Below are 20,441 nucleotides of genomic sequence, written 5' to 3' on the forward strand. Positions count from 1 at the left end.
CCTACTATTTCTGCATTTTTTTTTTATTACTTTCAGTCTCCAAAGTAATTATTTAACTGTTTGTTATTTCTTTATCACATTTCCTACCATCACTTTTCTCCCATCAATATTTAGATCAGACATCTATTTTGTTTGCCCTTATTTTCAAAAAGAACCTACTAACTTCAACCAGGAGAAAGCAATTAAGGAAACAAGTTACAGTTCCTCCAGTGTACATGTACAGGTTTTGGGCCCAAAGAAAGACTTAAAAGTTATAAGAAAGCAAAACCAAAGATGGGAGCAATAGTTCTTAACTTTTGTTAGCTGAGCCCTCTGCCAAGCAAGTAACATGCTGCAGGCAAGATAATACTTCATTCTCCTCACAAGTCTCATTTTAGCTTTTAGAACTGCTACATCCTTGATCAATATTAGAGAAAAATCACAAGAAACCTGATGCCTGAAAGCCACAGTTTGGAATCACTGGTTTGAAGTGAACTTTTCACAGGGGGGTTTGTACATCCAGTTCTTTTGGGTCTGACCCTGGCCAAAGCCAGCCACTCCCGACTGTATGATGGACCATGTGGGTGCACAATGACCCAAGTGTTGAGGCAGTGTTCATCTAATGCTTCACGTGCGGAGACAGCAACAGCGTTCTTGGTATTTTCATGAAAAAACTTTGTTAGCTTTCTACCATATTGCTCAGCATTGCTCAAAAGCAGCAGTCATCAGGAAAGCCAGCAGGTTTCTGAGCTACACAGGCTGTGAAACAAACTAGGAAACAGCACTACAGAAAACACAGGTTCCTTCACAATACAAGTTTCTCTTCATCTCCAAATCTCATCTGCCAAAATATACATATGCCAAATTTTCCTTAAGTTTTCTTAACAGTCCTGTGAAACTTCAGCTTGGGTGATGCTGGTGGAGAGTAAGCCCTCCCCAGCCTTGTAAAGAAACTAACAAACTGTGTGGCATGAGGTAGCATCCATGCTACAAGAACGCACCCACATGCACTCACTTACTGGGGAGGAAAGTGAAGCAGTTTGGCTGCGGCGTTTCCGTGCTCCCTCGCAGGTACTGCAAGCCTGAGAAGGGCTCAGGATTTTGTTTTTCCTTTCAATTACAGTTTAATGCATATAACAAGCATATTACTGCAACCAGCAGCTCTAGAACCTACAATTCAGTTGTATTTTAGGTGCTGGAGAAAAAAGGTGTATGCATTGTGTGCAGTTAGCGTACCTGAGCTGGATTCTGAGTAACAGAAGAACTTTCTAATTGGTACGTGTGACTGGGAGCTGGCTTCATGAAGCTGTTAAAATTCATTTTACTTGAACCCCTCAAGACTGATGGGATAACAGACATGACTGGAAGTAGAGCTCTAATTTTATGATTAGCTGCAGTAGAAGCAGAGGCAATTATAAAATTTCCTTGTAATGACGGAGGCTGAAAAATTATTCTTTACATTAACTCTGCTACATCTGTGTGTATTAATTTGCTTCCTGTGGCACAAAGCAGTTTTAGCTACTTTTAAATTTATACAAACACATGCAATAAAAACACTATTACAGCCCAATTAAAGTGTCACAGTTACTAAAGTGTCCAGAAAATAAAATTGATAGATCTGTACATGATTTCTTGTCCATTTGTGCTTTCTGGGATTGCCACACTGATAAATACACCAACATCTCTTGTGTTTTGGATCCATCCCTACAGTTTGCTCAGCATCACTCAGAAGATGCTTGGCAACTAATAGCCTCAGAGCTGCGAATGGAGAACTGGTCCAGTGAAACAAATTCTACTGGGAAGTTTCTGCCTTAGCTGACCAATCTGGAATTTTTTTTCTAAAAATGAAAACACTGAATTTTTACCTTAAGAGGTACAGCTGAATGGCTCCATTTTTTAAAAAGATTGTAGGCTAGCTGTCTTGCTTCCATAATTAATTGGAGATAGAAGCAAAGATAGGTAAATATCAGCTCTTCAGGCATAGACTAATAACTAAGAAGCTCAGTTTGCCTTACAATTTTATTTGTAATCTAGACAAAGTTGTTTTCAATAGCTCACTTTTTAAAACAGCAACGGCTTTCTAAAGGAGTTGACAACGTGCACATGTAAGGAAAGAAGAAGTCAGTCTGCAAGTTAGTCTTGCAGGCTTCAGTCTTTCATTCAAATGGCCACGTTCACGGAACTGCATCAAATTCCCAGCCCTGACCATGTTTAGTTCCAGTTATTGCTCATAGCCAGGGAAGTAGTTAAGTCACAAATGAAATTTACAGCCCGCTGCACATCCAGGGTGTCAGTTCTATGGCAAAAGGCATGAAAGATATCCCTGGCTGCACCGGCAAATGCTCGCCCAGGGCACAGAAATCTTGCCTTTCAGAGAAGCTGCTGCACATGGTTATTTATGGCTGTATTTTACAAATATTTATACAAGATTTAGAAAATTCAATAAAGTGCAAAATTGTCCCTTTTAAGGTTTGCTGAAGGCAGTGAGTGACAGTTTTCCTTAATAGAAAACATAAATCAGCTCTGAGCACTGCATAATGTAGGAGGCTCAGCATGAGCATTTTGAATACATTTTCTACATCAACGGGAAGATAGGCCCAAGGAACATCACAGAATCATCGCCTGTTCAGAGCCTGCATGTTCACTGTACCTGTTCTGATAATTTCAACAAAACTTGCAATACATCAGTGCGGCCACAATCTTGCTACAGAATATTATCAAGTCAACCTTGAAAAGGAAAGTCAGCACATCCTAATATTGCTTTAAGCCATTAAAGGCAGCTTTGACTGAACTGGTTTGGTACTATTAAAGACATTTTAAAAAAGCCAGTTCTTAATAGTCATGAACACCAGAAAAAAGTCTGGAGGTGACTCTGACTACACTGTATTTTCACTTTGCAGCATCTCCCCAGGAAGGATTGTGTTTGGAGTAAAAAAAAAAAGAAAAAGAAAAAGGAAAAAAAAGGTCCCTCTACAAAAGTACTGGCTGGGTTATTTGGAACCTAAGTAAGAGCAAGACTCAATAAACAGTACATTTAAAATAAAAAGGAAATAGCATAAAGTGATTTATCTCACCACAAAGAAAGCTACCCAAATACTTCCAGGCAGTCACTGCAACTAAGAGGAAGCCACTTTCCTCTCTTTTGTTCTTTAAAAAACCAAACTAAAACAAGAAAAGCAAACTATAATGTTATTTGGTACATAAAGCTTTTTCAGAACAGCCACTACGGTAAAAATGGATGAAATGTAGTTTGCCTTTTGCAGCAGTCTTGCACGTAGTTGTCTTCAGCAAGACTAACGGAAGCAGACAGAGAATGTGCCTTTATTTTAAGAAGATCTAAATAATGGAAACTTAAACAAGAACAGACTATCACATTTCTGCTGTTAGGCATAAGCTAACCACTACAAATCGCAGGCAGAATCCTGTGGGAGGTTTTTGCCTTCCTCTGAAGCATAACTGTAAAGGCTACTGCCAAAGGCACAGTATCAGAAGTGGTCTCGGTTGGGTACGATGACTTCTACTGTTGATACTGTAACTACAGAAAAACAAAACATACCTTTCCCTGACCTGCAAAAGGATAGATTCATTCAGACATGCAGAAAATTCTGATCAGAAAGAAACCTACGCTCCTTTCTGAAATGTTATGCAAGACCTTCAGACAAAACAGAAGCAATTATATGAGGTTTCAGCACATTGCCAAAGCAAACCACACCGAACAGAAAGCAAACAACAACCTGCTGGTGCACACATACAGCACAAACGAGAAAGCTAGAAAAATGAGAACTAAACCAACCCCTCATCTTCATAAAGGTACTTGACAGTTCCCCAGAGGATAACAAACAGCATTGGCACACCTGGGAAGAGAGGAAACAAGGTTGACACTGACATTAAGAGACAGGGAAAAGCAGAGAGAAGGACAAACCCCCCACATAATGATGAGCAACATACTTAACTGGTGGCAGGGTTGCAGCTCCTACCCAGTGCAGATGGCTGTAAATGGTGGGAAGAGGAATCTAACCTGCAAGTAACTAATACACGTAACTTGTTTTGCCTGGGCCCCCATCTAAGCTCCTAACAGGCATGAAAAATAAACAACAGATGATCACCCCCACACTGGGCATATACCAGCTTTTCTGGGGGAAGTTTCACAGAGGGGTCAAGGGAACAAAGCCTCTGGAAGCTCTGCCGGCCTCTATGTTCACACTAGAGAGGAGTGCAGTGCCTTCTGACCCAAGCCTTTGCATCCACATTTCTGCCTGTGGGTCAGTTACCCTGTACTCGGGCAGCACCAAGCTTAGGCTGTCTACTGGCATCAGAGCTGGAGCACACTCAGACTCACATATGCCCGATGGCAAAGGGAAGCGTGGGCACACAACACATAGGAAGTGTGCTCAGGCTTCCCATGCAGAAAAGTCCTAAGCTTGGGCTGCAGTACTGGCATAGACTTGAGTGGCTGAAGCAAAGACAGCAGACGCACCTGGTCTTGAGAAAAGGCTAGGTCCTACGCTTACCTGACAGTGTACACGCTATGGTTAGTGAGCTTTTCTGGGGTGTTCAGGGAAGAGAGAAAAGCTAAATAAGGTGGCAGTTACTATTTTCTTTACAATGCCAAAGGCTCTCAAATTCATTTCTTTCATTTATGAAATACCTAGGTCTTGAAAAGGAACTTTAAAATGCATCTACCAACCCATACTCAGTACAGGGAATGACAAAAAAAAGCCCACAAAAGAAGGAGAGCAGGCTGAGACTCAATGAGCAAGATGAGGAATCTCTGCCTAAGGATGGACCAAGATGGTCTAATTCCTCTGTATACATCTTTGGACAGTGTCCGATGCTGTATGTACATTGTATAGGAAAGGCAGCATTTAATGTGCTTTGTTACTGCATTCTTAAGAACCACTATGATAAGGGACCATAAGAATATCAGTGTGCAGCAGTAAGCACTACATAGACCAAATACACAGTTCCTGACAGCAGAAGCCACAGGGAAATTGGTGACCTCTAGCAGTCTGAAAAATCTACAAGCAGTACCTATAGTGGGTATTATCAGTAAAAACCTTCTCTCTTGTTGTATCATATTCTTTCTCTACTATCAGAAGAGCTAAATTGCACATGCAAGACCAATTATTCTCCTTAATATATACATTAATTATATAACATTTATATAAAATAGAGAATAAAAAGAGTAGCAAGGAAAAAATACCAATAATTAGAATAATACCAAAGATAACAAATTGAGTTGAGATTATTTGGCGAAGTGGTTGAATGTGTTCCATGGATGTACCCGATACTGAGAGTACACAATATTTTGGGAGCAAAGTTACTGAGAACTCTGTGCTGCTTTGATAGTGGCAAAAGAGATTAAGAAGAGGCTCATTGCAAATCACTTTGAAACGCAAATGATCCTTTGATTCACAGAAACTAATTATCACTTGCATCATTCCCTTCTTGGCTTTGCTGAGAATTAAGACAATGTAATATGAAACTTACAGGATAAAACACGAACTCTGAGAGCACACAGGCTGTATGTCAGTGGAGGGAACTTATATATCAAGTGATAATGATTTGTGGATACCCCCATCTTCTGGATACATTAGAAATCTCTCCATACTTAATCACATTACTTGACATTTGAATTGAGAATCTGTTATTAATATTGTATTTCAAAAGAGCCTAGCTAGAGAGAAGCTGGTATTATTGAACTGCATCGGCATCCTGCTATGCAAACAAGACACAAACTAATTGACTGCATGTACAAGGTTACTTGTTCTGTCCACTCTCACTTGAGATGCAGGCTCATGGTTCCTTGGTTTTGCAACATCATCAGTCACATTACTTTCCATGCTAGAAATACACACTTGAATCTGAGATACCAAGACATGTAAGCTTTAAACATCAGTGCAAATTCTACATGCATACCATCTGAAACCTACCAAATCCACAAAATCTTGTCCTAAGAAACGGGTGGCTCTGAAAACTGTCCACGACATGCTCTCAGCAGGTGGGAACGTATCCAGTTTTCCAAAGCCCTAGTGAAGATCTAAAGAGAAGACTGCCCCAAGAACATTCCCTAGTACACCTCAAGTCTGTAGAAGTCACTCACTGCTGCAAAAGAGCAAGTCTGTAGCATTTATGCAGTTACTGTAGTTTTCAAGGATCACTGATGCTCTCCATAGATTAATTTACAATCTTGATACCTAATTAACCTGGATTAACTGGTACAAATGCAAATATTATTCTGGTTACTTCACCCAGTCAAGAGAAATTTGGCTGACTTGAGCAGGCAATGGAAGCAAACTGTATACAGCTCCTTGAATAAACTGTACAGATTACTATCATTCACTAACAGAATCAGCATTGTATTCCAGTCCTAGGCTCCCACCATGTAGCTTTTCTGGTGCACTTGAGTTTCAGTCCTACACCTCTTTCTCTTGCTGCTGCTATTCAAAGAATATCAGAGAAAAAACCGCACCCATTTATAAGATGCACTTATTTAATATATTGGCTGAATTCTTTCTGGGTTTGTTTTTTTGTCATACAGAAAACTCCAAGGTTAATCTTTTCCCAGTTTAATTGATCACAGAAAGGTCTCTGAATTCTGGAAATGGTAGCGTCTACTTTTGTCTGTACTGCATCACTGATGAAGATGCCAGAAACTGCAATAGCCTGTTCATAATAGCTTCTGCCATGTTAATTCTTGCAGGCTGATATCCAAAAATTTTGAACACTACACAGTGATTATGAAATTTATCAAGTGTGCTAGGAAACAAGTATGCCGACAGCTCAGCTAATACAGTTCAACTTCAAATGACAGAGGACAGGGCATCTGAATTATAGGCTGTGATAATAATATATATTATAGATGATGAGAAAGTAATAGAACTGCCAAATCAATGTCTTAACACCCTGCTGCATAAATAAGCAGCAAGACCGACTTAATTTCATTCTAGCTTACATATTCCACACCTGGCCAAGTGTCTGCATAGTAAAGAAAAAAAAGTTGGAAAACTAGACATTATCCAGAATCATAACAGGATAAGGTAGCTAAGAGAAGAAAGCTGTGAGAAATTCTGCACAGGAACCACTGTTTTGTTGACATTTTCAGAATGCTCGTAATGAGCAGAGCAGAGGGCAATTTGTGAAGCTGCTAATGGAAGTTACTGTGTCCTGATAACAGCATGTAGAAATCAGTCTCTTCATTTAATGGGTCCAAGATATTTTGGTAACTGAACAGGAAAACTCAGGCTTGTTTTAAGGCCATTAAGTAGCAGTTACCATTAAAGGTTTCACCAGGTGGTGCTATTCCATGCCATCTTCTTTCCCTTACCTCAATGTGCAAGTAAGTTTTCATTGTTACAGACACACAATATTTCTAGCTTTGCACTGTACCACATTTTATGTAAAGGTAATTTCAGGGAAGAAAGATGTATGAGGAGCAAGACAGGCTCTCTTCATCCTCATGTGCTGATTAGAGATTCTTCCTGTAGTAAATTTGTCTCTGCAGGAACAAAAGCGCTGCAATTTTGCCAAGACCATTAAAATAAGGACATATTCTGAATACAGCATTTTAGGACTGATAAGTTTGTGTATAAGCTCATATTTCAGATGTATCTTGACATCAATTGTTTCCATGTAGTGAGAAGTTCACAAGGCACACAAAGGCACACAAACCAGGACACTACTGCTGTCAGAAGAATTCCAATCCTTCTCTTTCTTTCAGAAACTATCCAGATGGTCTGACTTGATCAACTACTTGCCGAATGAATGCAAGAAGTGATGAGGAACTGAAAGAAGTGATGAATAAATATGACTAGATGTAGAAAGAGTAAGAGCACTGAAGTTGTGAGAAGATGAAACATTTTTCTTTGTAAGAACTGAAAAGCATTAGAGAGTTTAATCCAGAAGACAGAGTGAAGAGAATTAAGAGAAACTCCCAACAGATGCATTTCCTACCAAGATCAGTCTGGACACAGAACCTATTTTCACATCCTTTTCTGAAACACAGTTTTCATTTGAAAACAGGCAAGAAGTGCTAGTGTGGCAACAGGATGCATTCGCTGCACTGAGTTCACTACTGGGCTTCACAAGGAAGGTTTCTCGCTGGCTCTCTTCCAGCCAGATCTTCCTGGCAAAGGATGGAGATTTTGACACCCTAGCCAGGCTTCCTGCCTTTAATAGTTTCATTCCCTCAAAGTATTCTTCCTTAGAGCAAGTTTGGGTTGCTAAGACTTGGAAGGAAGGGGTTTATTTATTTTTTAAGGCAGTTTCCCTGCTGCAAGTGCAGCTGGGTGTAAAATGGCCATAGAAGCTCAGAGAATATTTACCTTTTTATTAACATTTTCTTTTTAGACTTTAGTGCTGAAAATTGTCTCCTGTTATTCTTCCCGCCTAGATGTCACACATAGTCACTGTGAGATGTTGCTGTTGTTTCCCCATTCCTTCCTCCTCCCTAATTCTCAGTGGGAACAGGTGTTTTTTTCACTAAAAGCTGCTGAAAGATGCACGCAACAGCGTTACAGCATAAGCTAGTCTTCTCCAGAGACTACTTTGTACAGTCCCGACACAGCTGCTTGAAGTGAATGTCAAGTTCAACGATGCTTCACATGGGCTCAGACACGAACATTGAGTTGGTGTCCTGGACACTCCAATTAAAAGCAGATTGCACATCCCAAGAAACAAACAAAACAAAAAAAGTAATCGTCTTGATCTCCATAGTTACATTGTTTTCCTCCCCCCTTCTTCTGCAGATGTGAAAATGACTGCCTGAATGAGCCTCCTGTTTAGCTGCTGTGCTGACTTCCAGACTGAAGAAAACAACTCATCTACCTGCCCATCTACCTGCCATTGGCCTATTAAGAATTGTCTTTGTTGATGCTGTTAGTGTTTCTGCCTTTTTTTTCCCCCCATCAGCTTTAAAAATGGCATAAACCATTGTTTTTGCAGTAAGATACATGTAACTCGGGGTTGACACAAGTGCATGAAAGTCTGCTTTTACAAAGAAAAAGAAGACATAAGCAAGACATTTTCCACATTAAATGAAATAGGAAAAATTTAACATTGCCATCTCAAAGCCTAATATGGTGTGAAATCTCAGCAAGGAGAACAGAGTTACCTCACAAGTATTCCGAAAGTTTTATAGAATACTATCAATATACATGATGTCAATATAAATGACTTTCAGTTTGTAAAACTACATTAGTTTCCTTAGGCCTATCAAGATTTTGTAACTGTTCTAGTTTGTGGAAGGTACAATAACACGAGATAAACAGGTTTTTCCCCTTATAAAACACTTCAACAGCAAAGAATAATTACTCATTTGAACTGATACCAAATTGCCTATCATCTAATAACATTAATAACTGACCTAAAATTATCATATAGCAAAAACATATTTCAGAAATATTTTTCTTTACACTCCTCACTGTCTGCTAACCATTTCTAGGAAAACACAGGCTAAGGATTGTATATTTTAAATGTTTCTATTTGAAAAGCATGTTTACCCTTTCCATGTTTCGAAATGAGATGAAATTACCATGTTAGACAAAGTGGGAGAAGTATTTTTTCTGTTTACACAATTACATGAACTTTTCCCCCTGTTATAACAAAATATAGCACTATTTAATATAGCAGATTAAAGGCTTGGAGATAAATAGGTATTGGGACATTTCTACCTATTTGAAAGCTGGCCCTTACATTACAGTTTTGCTTGGGATTACCCTAGGAAATAATTTGCTCCAGTTTCTTGTTTGTTCTGAGACCTGTTGTTCCTCACAAGAAGTACAACAGGGCAAACATCATGACCAAGAGTAAGTGCAAACAATCATGTGGACAAAAACCAAGAGGAGAATACACAGTTTTATTCATACATATCTTTGAGAGAATTACAAGCGCAAACAAGTGATCACATGGGAGATTGCAGACACTATTCAAACAGCAAAAGCAATACCATGTGGTCTGTGAGTGATCACAGAGTTCAGTTATAATTAGAAGAAATAACAATGTGAAATTACTAACTTCCACTAAGTTTGTGAACAATGCATACAAAAAATTATAAAACAGAAATATTAATCAAATGATGAGTAATGCGCAAGTTAAAAAAATACCCTGTAAGAGGATAATTCATTAACAGAACAAAGTGTCAGGGCATCAAATTAGGTATGACAATCCAATAGATACTTCTTTTTGATCCAGCTTTATTTTTACAGTAGACAAACTATTTCAAAGAGCAGGAGTCTCTCTCAGCTCAAACAGGAACCTGCTGTTTCTCTGAAGCCCCAGCATTATGCTACCATTGAGGCTATCATGCTGCTCAAAAAAACCCCAAAATCTTCTGAGCACTGCATACAGCAGAAACACACTTGATGACCTGAGCACCCAGAAAATTAAATCACCAGTGAAGAAGGAAGAAAGAGTGGAAAAAAAATTTCATTTCTTTCTGCTTGTTAGAGACAAAACTGTCATCTGGTGTAACTAATCTGGGAGCACTGAAATAGCAGATGCTTCTGCATTTGAAGATGGAGAATCACTGGGAAGGCTTGCACATGTAGCTATGGCTGGAAGAGCAAGAAACTGTACAGATGAGGAACGAATGGCACAGGCAGAGCTTTACTAGGGAGCTTGGATGAAGCCCGTATATCCAGTGCCAAGTTCTGGCACGGCCACTCTTTTCCACAAATTCATCCAGAAATTCAACATACAGTAGCAAAACTTCCATTGTAAAGGAAGAACAAAAAAAAAAATAGCATCTTCTGTTTCTGCCTTTTGGTTTTGCAAGAGACAAACTGTAACTAGAAGTGATTCAGATCAAAACTGTCATACCTCTTACTTATAAAACAACACAATACCCTCAGGATTATGGCTAGATAAAATTTCGCTTTAATTTCTTTTCTATTTCCTCTCATTACCTCCCTTAGTGCTTCAGGATAGCTCCCCCATGTTCTTTTTTTTAAATTATTTGAAATTGAGGGTATAGCTATTCATAAAATATGATTAAAACATAGATAGTCCAAATGTTATACAAGATACTGTTGCCTTTGCTGCATGTCCTATATAAAACAATAACGGAAGGTATAGAACTTTTTAACTAAAACTCTCTAGCAGGAAATTGCTATTACTTGCATTTAGTTATCCCCATCAGTCTGCTGGAAAGCCTTTGCTCCTCATATATCACTTTTCAGTAGAATTGGCTAATTCACAGTAAACCATTTATATCCATTTTACTAGTGAACTAATTTACTAGAATATTTAGAGTTGGCAAATCCATAGAGAAGGACAGCTGAAGCAATTTAAGTGTTCAAACTAGTATCTGTGAAAGTACTTGCAGTATTTACTTGGATTTAATTTCAGCTTTCCAAAAGTCGCCCAATTTCCACCAAAAGAGGAGGGAGGAGAAAAGGAAGGGAGAGAACACAATCAAAGTACACAGAAGATCATTCCAAAAATAGGATTAATCCATAATAGCACTATATTTTCAGGCTAACTTGACAGTGAAAGAATCAAAGCTCTAGCATTTCTTCCAAAGGCAACTCAGGCTCAACCAACTGATTTCAAGGCATCACAGTCCTCAATCTCAAGCACACACATGCCCATGGCACACGCACCCTGACAACTCTTTTGCCCAAAAATAATAACCTGGCCTGCTCTGCCCACGTAACCAGCCTGACAACTCCCTGCTAGCAGCCCATTCATCGACTCCTTTACATCTTCTCTAGCTCATTCTGCCATCATTTCTCTAGTTATCCTTGACCACATACAAGGTATCATCACTATTTTGCACCACAAGTAGTTAACCCATCTTTGAATGCCATGGGAAACCACCAGGAGATGAAGGGCAGTCAAAGGAAAGCCCACACTCACCTGGAATTGCCCACATGTCTTTAGCATTGGGAAGTTGATGTCTTGCAAGGAAAAGTACCATGTGTCTGCCATTGGTCTGGGGAATTTCTGGGTTGCCACACAGCCCCTGCATTATGAACCCACAGCCTCTATGCTGTGAGCATCCAGGAGTTGTGCTGGCCCAGCATCCTCCAGCTCAAACAAGGTAAAGGGTGAGGAACAAAAAGGGAACGGAGAGTGCAGGACTTGAGCCAAGCAGCACTCTAGTAGATACACTATATTTTTTCCTATTGTACCATCTGCCAGTGGAGGCAGCCACAAGCAGACATATGGAAAGATCAACTTACCCCAGCCAATGCAGAGATAAAGTCGAAAAATTCTCTGTTCAGAAAAGACTGAAAGTACCAGCAGCGTGTACAGGTACATGCCTTCCACCAGCAACCAGTAGTAGTTTGCAGCCACACAATACTGCATCATCACAAAGACCAAGCGGCAGCTGAGTGATTCCTGTAATGGAAGAAAGCACAGCCCAAATGAATGCAACAGGAGCTGAGAATAAAAGGATACTAACCCAAAAGACTGGCTCTTTCTCGTATTCTTCCTCCTCAAAACAGCGCTTACTAAATTGATCACATTTGAGTACTGAAGGGACAGAAGCCAGAAACAGGTGGTAAACACAGCAGATAGATGCTTTTAACAACACTCCTCCTTTAAAAAAAATAAAATTACATATTCTGCACTTTCCCTTAATAAGGAATGGATTGTAACTTGAAAAGCACAACACAAAGATGAAAAGATCAAGTGAATGGTATTGTATCAACTGCAGTCAGTGAATCTTCTCACTTCCCCAGATATTGTATTCTGAAGTTGAAAACTTCTCTATTAAAGAACAAATGTTGACTATTTTCCAAAGCAAAAGATTTTTGATACAACAGCAATATTTCCCAGTGCATCACATTTAAGTGGAAAATCTCTCTTGGCTTTTAAGTTACAAGGAGGTGGTCAGCAGGGCTTTAGATAAGCAGGAAACCTGATTACCTAATTAATATATCCATCAGATCTGATGAAATCACTGTGGGATAAACCACGTGTGAAAGCATAAAGCCTAGGGTTTTTTTGAAAGGAAGAGATGACTGACAATCCAATGCGGACATTTCCAAACCGTTTAAGATATGCATTACAATATTATTTTCTACCAATTGATACATTATGGATGAGAAGAACTCAACCATCATATGAGATTCACTATATGGTATTAGCGCTTATGCTTTAGGCAATGTCAGCAAAGGATGGGCACTAAGCATGCATTAGAAGACATACACTTTATGACCCCAACCCTGTACTGCAGCAGCAAACGCCATACTTATGTTCTAGAATCACAAGAGCTATACAGATAATGAAAATCCCTTTATTTGAAGATTCAAGAACATTTTGTGTTCCCAATCTGAAGGGGAAAAGGTATGTTTTCAACATATTCACAGAAGAGTTGTATATCATCTCCCTTTGATTACAAGCATTTAATTAGCCTGTTCCTCCAAAGCTTTTATAAATGTTCAAATTTGCATTTTAATCAGATGCTTCCCTTTTTCCCCCATCATTAACAGATTATAAAGATCTCCAAGAATGGCCAGCTAATTTGGTCATTATACAAGATGGACAGTTCTATCATAAAAGGTGCTGGCTTAGGGAAATTGCCCTCTTGTCACTGCTAGAAGAAGTGAACCTGCAGCATGGGAAGAAGATAGTCATTTGTATATATATATATATAACCACCTGTTCATGTTTCTGTTGCCTAGTAGGGGCAGAGAAACATGCCATGACAGCAACTACTTGCCTGTACCAAGCCTGGGGTGGCACAGCTACAACAGCGTACATCGCACTACAAGTTTCAGAGAAACTCCATGCGTGGACTGAGGAACAGCATTTCCTACAACCCTCATTATACAAAATAAAACCCGCTGCCATGCAGACACACCACAGTGACAATTCTGATATCCTGAGAACCACCACAGTGTCTGACCCTACCTGGAAGGAGATAAATCCTTCCCACTGGTGCTCTTGCGTGGCTGTGCTGTACATCCACTTCACCACCGAGTCTTTAATGAAGACAGATATAGCCCGGAGGATAAAAGAGGTGAAGAGGTTCAGATGAATATAATTCCTTGTGCAATGCAGATGTCTGTAAAAACGAAGAACCAGTCACAATCCACCACCTATGTAAAAGCTGCATCACAGGTAGCGCTGAAGGAGGGAACAATGAGCCCTGTTGGAAATCAGGAGGGACTAGAGGAAATCCCGTAATTTGAGGATGGCTGTAGGGATTTCAAACTATCTTTAGGAAAAAATCACTATCAAGGAAAAGACATTCAGAATTTTAGCCCTATGTATGAATGTTTGGTGGAAGGAAGGAGATCAGTGCGGAAGGAAAAAAATATTTTTGAAGTTTAAGAAGGGTAAAAATAAAGCCATTTTCAGAACACATATCTGAAAAGACTAAAAAAGTAAAGTTTCACATAATGCTGAATCTAATCTCTTTGAATTGACCCCAATGTCACTGCACAGCTTTACCTTTGCAAGGCTCTGGAACCGGTGTGCAGTACAGATTCTGGCTGTGGTCAAATCCACAGTGAAAAAACATCCAGCTGTAAATTACCACTTTGACAACAAGAGAAAAATCTGTATTCAAATTGCCTCCTGGGGTAATTGTAAATACTTCCTGTAGAACTAAAATGAACAGAATTTTCACCTCTGCATTCAGAATTGAAAATAAAAAAAAAACACAAAAGAAAAACATCCTCTTGAATTTCAGCAGCCAGCTGCAAAGACAGTAAAATTGCTTCTTGTCAAAAAAGAGCATGTTAAGTCATGTAAATGGCATCCAACTGCAGAGTGCTGCCAATGTTTTACCAGCCTTCTCCACAAACATTTTTCTTCCAGCACTGCAGGGTACACACTTTGCTTCAAAGGAAGCTGCACTAAGTATGATTCTTTTTTTGATGCTGAAAGATACAGGTAACATATGATAAACAGCATTTGTTCCAGCAAAAGTTTCAGTGAACTTAGGCCTTAAAATAGAAAAATAGATTTGGTCTGAAATTTACTGGTTTCGCACGGGAGAAGAAAGAGAACTTTGTTTTCCACAGGTCAAATAGAATTTTTTGCATCACTTTTAAGTCACAGCTTATTTCAAAGCTTATCCATGATTAATATTTATTTCCCTTTAACCCAAAATTTATTTGTTGCTACCCTTCAGAACTGCGACACATTTAAATCTGATTTAAAATATTATGTAAATTAGCCAATTGAAGAAAATACACTGCAAGTAGTCACTGAGTATTTCTGCTACAGGCAATGCAAGCTATTCAAATTGTTTCAGTCATGAAGTTATGGGCCTAATTCAGCTTTCGTCACCGAAATCACAGACTTTTCTTCTATTTCTTTCAGAGGAGGCAAAATTGGACACTAAAGATATATTTTTTTTCTGTTATATGTTTATTAAAACCAAATATAAAGGTTATTCTGTGGTCTAAGGACTTAAAAAGGCCTTCCTGTTACAAAAGTGGAAAGCATCAGCATTTTGGTACCATTGAATTAAATTTTGATCCCCATTTGTTGAGGTTGCACAGCTACTGAGAAGAGGCCATGGGGAGAGGTCCCAGTCAGAATCCAGCAACTGCAATACCTGTAAGGGTTGGTCTCATGTATTTAATGAGATCTAGGACCAAGTTTTCTCCAGATAGACAGGAAAGCACAAAATGGTTTGACAGCATAGTTTTAGCAAGGCTTGCAGCTTCTTTAACATCTCTGAAACCTCATTTTCAAAATCAGAAGCACACACTCGTGTGTGTCACAAGTCAGTCCCAGCTTTATAGTTAAAGGAACAAATGCTAAAGCTCCTCTCCTCAAAAGTCAGGGCATTGAAATTCCCTCTCTCCTGCCACTCATCAGTGACAAGCTTTGTTCCCTGCCAAAAACATGGACATCCTTCCTTCCTTCGAAAACTATATGATTGCACTCTGTGACCTTTACATTTAGCCTGCTAAGGTTACTCAAAAAGTGTTATTGATGGGTGAAACAAAGAGAAAACACTTATCCTGGGAGACATTTGGAGACTTCAAGACTATGTGGTGTTTTGTCAGATGAGTTTCAAAGTTGCACAGGTACAACATGTACACATAATAAGTATCGCGTGGCATTCACAGAGGTTGAACAAGTCTTTGCCTTTCTGTAGTCATTTTAAATCTTTGAGATCGCTAGCCTATGCTGATCCACTGGAAGGAGGAGGGATAATATTTCACAATGGTAAAAGGTATGGTACAATATTAGGTGGCTTGCGTCATTTTAGTTTTGGAAATTAGAAGCTAAAAGGCATGACTGATTTTTTAAATATGTAAGGGTAGGAGGGAGTGCCTTGCTTCCAGAGTGCTGGCACCAGAGCAAATGATCATTAAGTGCTAATGATGATTCTTTAGTCAAGGAAGAAAGTTTAACGATCAGGGCACTGGAAGTCCCTGAGCTGATTTCAAATAAGAGTACTGGGAGATGGAACACTACACTTTTTTAGGAGGCAGCCTCATCAGCGTGTGAGAGGGATAATGGGACCTGGCTACGTACAGCAGCACGGAGCAGGACTTCATGGCAGAGGGACTTCCTTCCCACAAGAGAGCAGTATCACATCTTTGCATTTTCTAAATATCAGCCTCCCCAAACAGTAGGGAAGTCTGGCTGGAATCAAGATACCTCTTGCATTTACAGAGGAAAAAAGAGGAATCTCTGTTGGAGTCCAAAGTGGGTTTGGTTGGGTTTTTTAACTTCTTTTCTTAACCAAACCTACACAGTGTAGCATTGGCATGTGCAACCAATAGTCTCTTCATTTTGTGACACTCCATACAATTTGTGGGTGCATACCTGGATGAATCCAGAATGCCAATCTGACCAGGTGACAGCAATTTACTTCACAGAAACTTTCCAAGTTTCAAAATTAAAAATTATTTTTAATACTGCAAAAGAAACAAGTATTTCTGAAAGTTCTCCAAAAAGAGAAATTGTGTCAAAAATCCAATTCTGCACTGACATACATCCTGCATATGAGATCTGGGAAATAGACTTGACTGGGCTTTATGCTCTGTGCAATTCCAAGCAAGGCAAGATGAAAACGTCAGTCCTAAATGTCCTCTCACACCTCAGACTGGTGCCCCATCTGCAAGGGGACAATGTGAGGGAATGCTGGAATCTCTCTCTTTTTCCATCTCTTCCAGTGGAAACTTCATTGGAATAAAAAAATATCACAACAAAGTATTTAAACTGATAAAAAGCATCTGTTCCACACATTCATACTGGTAACACTGCAAAAATACAGAAGTTTTATTTGTATTTGGAGAAGGAATGATTGTAGGAAGAAACATGGAAGTGACATAAGATAGAGGAATAATGAGGTAATGGAAGAAAGGAAAAAAATCAAATCCTTCTGTCAAAGTCTGATACTGTCATAGAGAAAAACATAACACTGTCTCTCCACTCTCTTCAGAGCTTTACCAGTTACCTGAATCCAAGCAGAATGGCAGTTGCTATTACAAGGGCAGAGAAGGAAAGAGCATATCCAATGGTATATATGATGGACAAATTCAGGAGCTGTTCTTCTGGTGCATCCTGAGAGCACATAAAGGAAAAAAAATTAAAAAAAAATAAAATAAAAAGGTAAGCGGAGAAAAGACAGAGTTCATGGGCTTCTGTTCTTTTCTGCCAGCTGCATTCTAACTTTTCTTAATGATAACCAGAAATCATTCTCTTGCTTTCAAGTTTAAACACACATATCAAATCAGTCTTCCACTTTTCGTACATTTCAAAGAAATAAAAATTTAATCTTAATTCCCCAGCTGCTCACTCAAACAGTTGGGCTTTGCAACTAGGCTAGAAAATAGATAGTGCGACATTATTTCATAATCAAGTTGGAAAGGCCTGAATTAACACACAAGCAAGTCTTAAACAAATGTCAGGAAGCACAGACACAACTCAGCCCTGCAGTAAAAATGGCAAAGGTGATGTTCTCAGACTTGAACACTTGAAGTCTGTCTCCTTATTGCTGTAATGAGGGGGAAGGACTTTCACTACATCTATACTTCAAAATAAAATAAGCCAGGTTTCATTTGTTGACTCCGAGACAATGCATGCCTTCATTCATATAACTAAACTTTTTTCTGCCCTCAAATAGCCTCTCTTCTGCCTCAACTATGCAATCTTCTGGTAACGAACCATAGCCCAGCACTATCTCATGACTTAGGTGTTACAGCACCACGTGGGAGGTAGTGACTCGATGTGAGCCAGAGCAGTAGGAATGCTCGCAATCCCCTGATAGTCCTGGGTTGTGACTCTATTCATATTTACTGTTGAAGACTTGGCCACCAGGACCCTTGCTTGAAAGTGCTGGCCAAAATCTTCAGGGAGAAGTACTTGAAAAGCTACAGGAAGATCTGCATTATCACACAGGCTTATTGCTCAGCCTTTGTGGCACATTCATATTCTCTGTTCTGGGTCATTTCTAAACACCTATCTTTGTCCAAGTAGACTCAGGCATTTTACTTCCCTTCTTCAAGCTGCTAATCCTGCAACTGACTCCCAAGATCTATGCTGTACAAAGGAATATCTTCAGAAATAAGTACAGCTTTGCACAGCCAGGAGGATTTAAGGTGAACATACAGGCTGTTCCTCAGCGATTTGCTAGGGTAATGTTTTAAAGGGAATGATATGAGAGCTGCCTTATGAAAAGAAAAATGTCTTCGGTATCAAAGCTCAAATTGCTGAGACGTGACAATTTAAAACATCTACACAGATCAAAATCACATCACACGTAAACAATGTTGTTTTATATGCATTCACTCACAAATCGTTTGGATTTTGTTTTTGCAGTAGTTGCAACATAATACACTGCTAACTTATCAAAACAACCTCTTGTTCTCATGTACAAGATGCATAAAACAAAGTAGGTTCTTAGGGGGCTCTATATACATTGGCTGTTCAAATTTCAAGGAGTGACACCACGTACACAGGGTTTCAGAACCCAGATCAGTTCATGGAAACATGGAGGCAGGTGCCAAATTATCAAGTTCTACCATTAGGTATCTCTCTCCTCAGCATGTCCCAACACAGCTCTGGAAGAAACCATAATGGCAAGCCAGGAAAAGTCAAACGACAAGGCTTACACTTTGTGTTAAGATAACACACTCTGCTGGGATACCGCAGAGCACGGAAGGGACAAGGAGTAAGGCTGCAAAGTAAAGGAAAAAGTTAAATTTAACATATCTGGAGAATTAAAAATTATCTGTCTTCTCATCTCCTTCTAGTCTGCAGTCTTGCAGCCATTTATTCCTTCTGAAGAACTTGGCACTGAGCAATGGAAACTCCAGAGGACGCAGAACCCATAGCAGTGGGGAACTGCATATACTTGAACTGTTTTGACTAGGTAAGTACTAGTTCCCAGTACTCTGGGACAGAGTGAGTGCACTCAATTTATGTGAAGAAAAGCATTGCCCTTAGAGGCTCACAGCAGTAATGGTATCCCGTGTCACGGGAACTCACGCAGTGCACTAGCTGACGCCAATGGCTGACAAAAATCCCCTGAAAAGTCCTATGCTCTTCTTCTTTTGGTGCCAGGTACCTCAGCTGCCTGCAGAGTATAAAGCAGTAGGGAAGGAAAACAACACTGACAAGGCCTAATTCCATCGCTTGTGGCAAATTAAGGTAAAGACAAAACCCCCTCAAATAAACAAAAAGCAGGGACTGCCCCCTGCCCAAAGGTGAGAGGCAAAGATCCTTCAGTTCGTCTTAATCACCTTAATAGCTGCTAACAAGACAGAACGAACAAATGGCCAATTTATTGTAACAATGTGCCAATGGAAGAAAAAGCATAGGAATAACAAGAGGTCACTCCTGTGGTTGGAACGGGCTGCAGCTGAGCCCCCTGCACTGCACAGCAGCTGGGACTACCTGGTTCACTTCTCTTGGCTCTCTCACGTACATTTAAACCCACTCTTGTCTAACTCTCACGTTCTCTTTGTTGAAAGGGAGAGGTCTGATGTCCCTTGCACTTAGGCTCACTGAAATGAGCACCCAGGATGAGTCAGTGAAGATTATTTTGACAGGACAAAAACACATGGGCATCAATGCCTATATTTGCCCTCTCCTCTGTTTTGTCCTAAACAACAGTCCTAAACAACAACAGCAGCAGGAGATGGAAACTCTTACCTGGTCAGAGGCCTCACACTCAGACAGGTTTCTCCAGGGCAAGGTTGAATTCTCCTTCAGCAGCCACGTCCCCTCCGGGGTGCAAAACCGGTAGACCTGCCCATGCAGCACTGCCAGAGATAAGAGGGACCACAGAGTTAATGGAAGGAGAGCCTGCTCATGGGGCAAGGTGTGCAGAGTTGTCTAAGGCTTGGTGCAACCTTTCTTCCTCGGCGTTTGCTCTCAGGGCTGAAGGAGAAGCCACAGTTGCTGGGGGAGTCCTTTGCCAGCTCCCTGCCTGCAGCAGATGCTGCTGCTGCTCATCCTCAGGAACAGGGAGGACATGGCTGCAAAGGGATCAGGTAGTGCCTGCTCCAGGACAACTGCTAACTGCTCAGCAGTGACAG

The 20,441-nt window shown here is 40.0% G+C and overlaps 1 protein-coding gene across 1 annotated transcript in view; it reads right to left on the reverse strand.

Moving 5' to 3' along the window:
* Positions 1–20,165, reverse strand: part of GLP1R (glucagon-like peptide 1 receptor) — a gene marked incomplete at its 5' end in the record, with an annotated part of 30,999 nt that extends 10,834 nt beyond the window's left edge. The window contains 5 exons of the mRNA XM_010190425.1: positions 3,773–3,833; positions 12,162–12,321; positions 13,840–13,993; positions 17,357–17,463; positions 20,056–20,165. Of these exons, the coding sequence (XP_010188727.1) occupies positions 3,773–3,833; positions 12,162–12,321; positions 13,840–13,993; positions 17,357–17,463; positions 20,056–20,165 (592 nt within the window). The remainder of the gene's footprint in view (positions 1–3,772; positions 3,834–12,161; positions 12,322–13,839; positions 13,994–17,356; positions 17,464–20,055) is intronic.
* Positions 20,166–20,441: the final 276 nt, after the last annotated feature.

Source organism: Mesitornis unicolor, unplaced genomic scaffold (assembly GCF_000695765.1).
Source record: "Mesitornis unicolor isolate BGI_N332 unplaced genomic scaffold, ASM69576v1 scaffold22780, whole genome shotgun sequence".
Taxonomy (NCBI): domain Eukaryota; kingdom Metazoa; phylum Chordata; class Aves; order Mesitornithiformes; family Mesitornithidae; genus Mesitornis; species Mesitornis unicolor.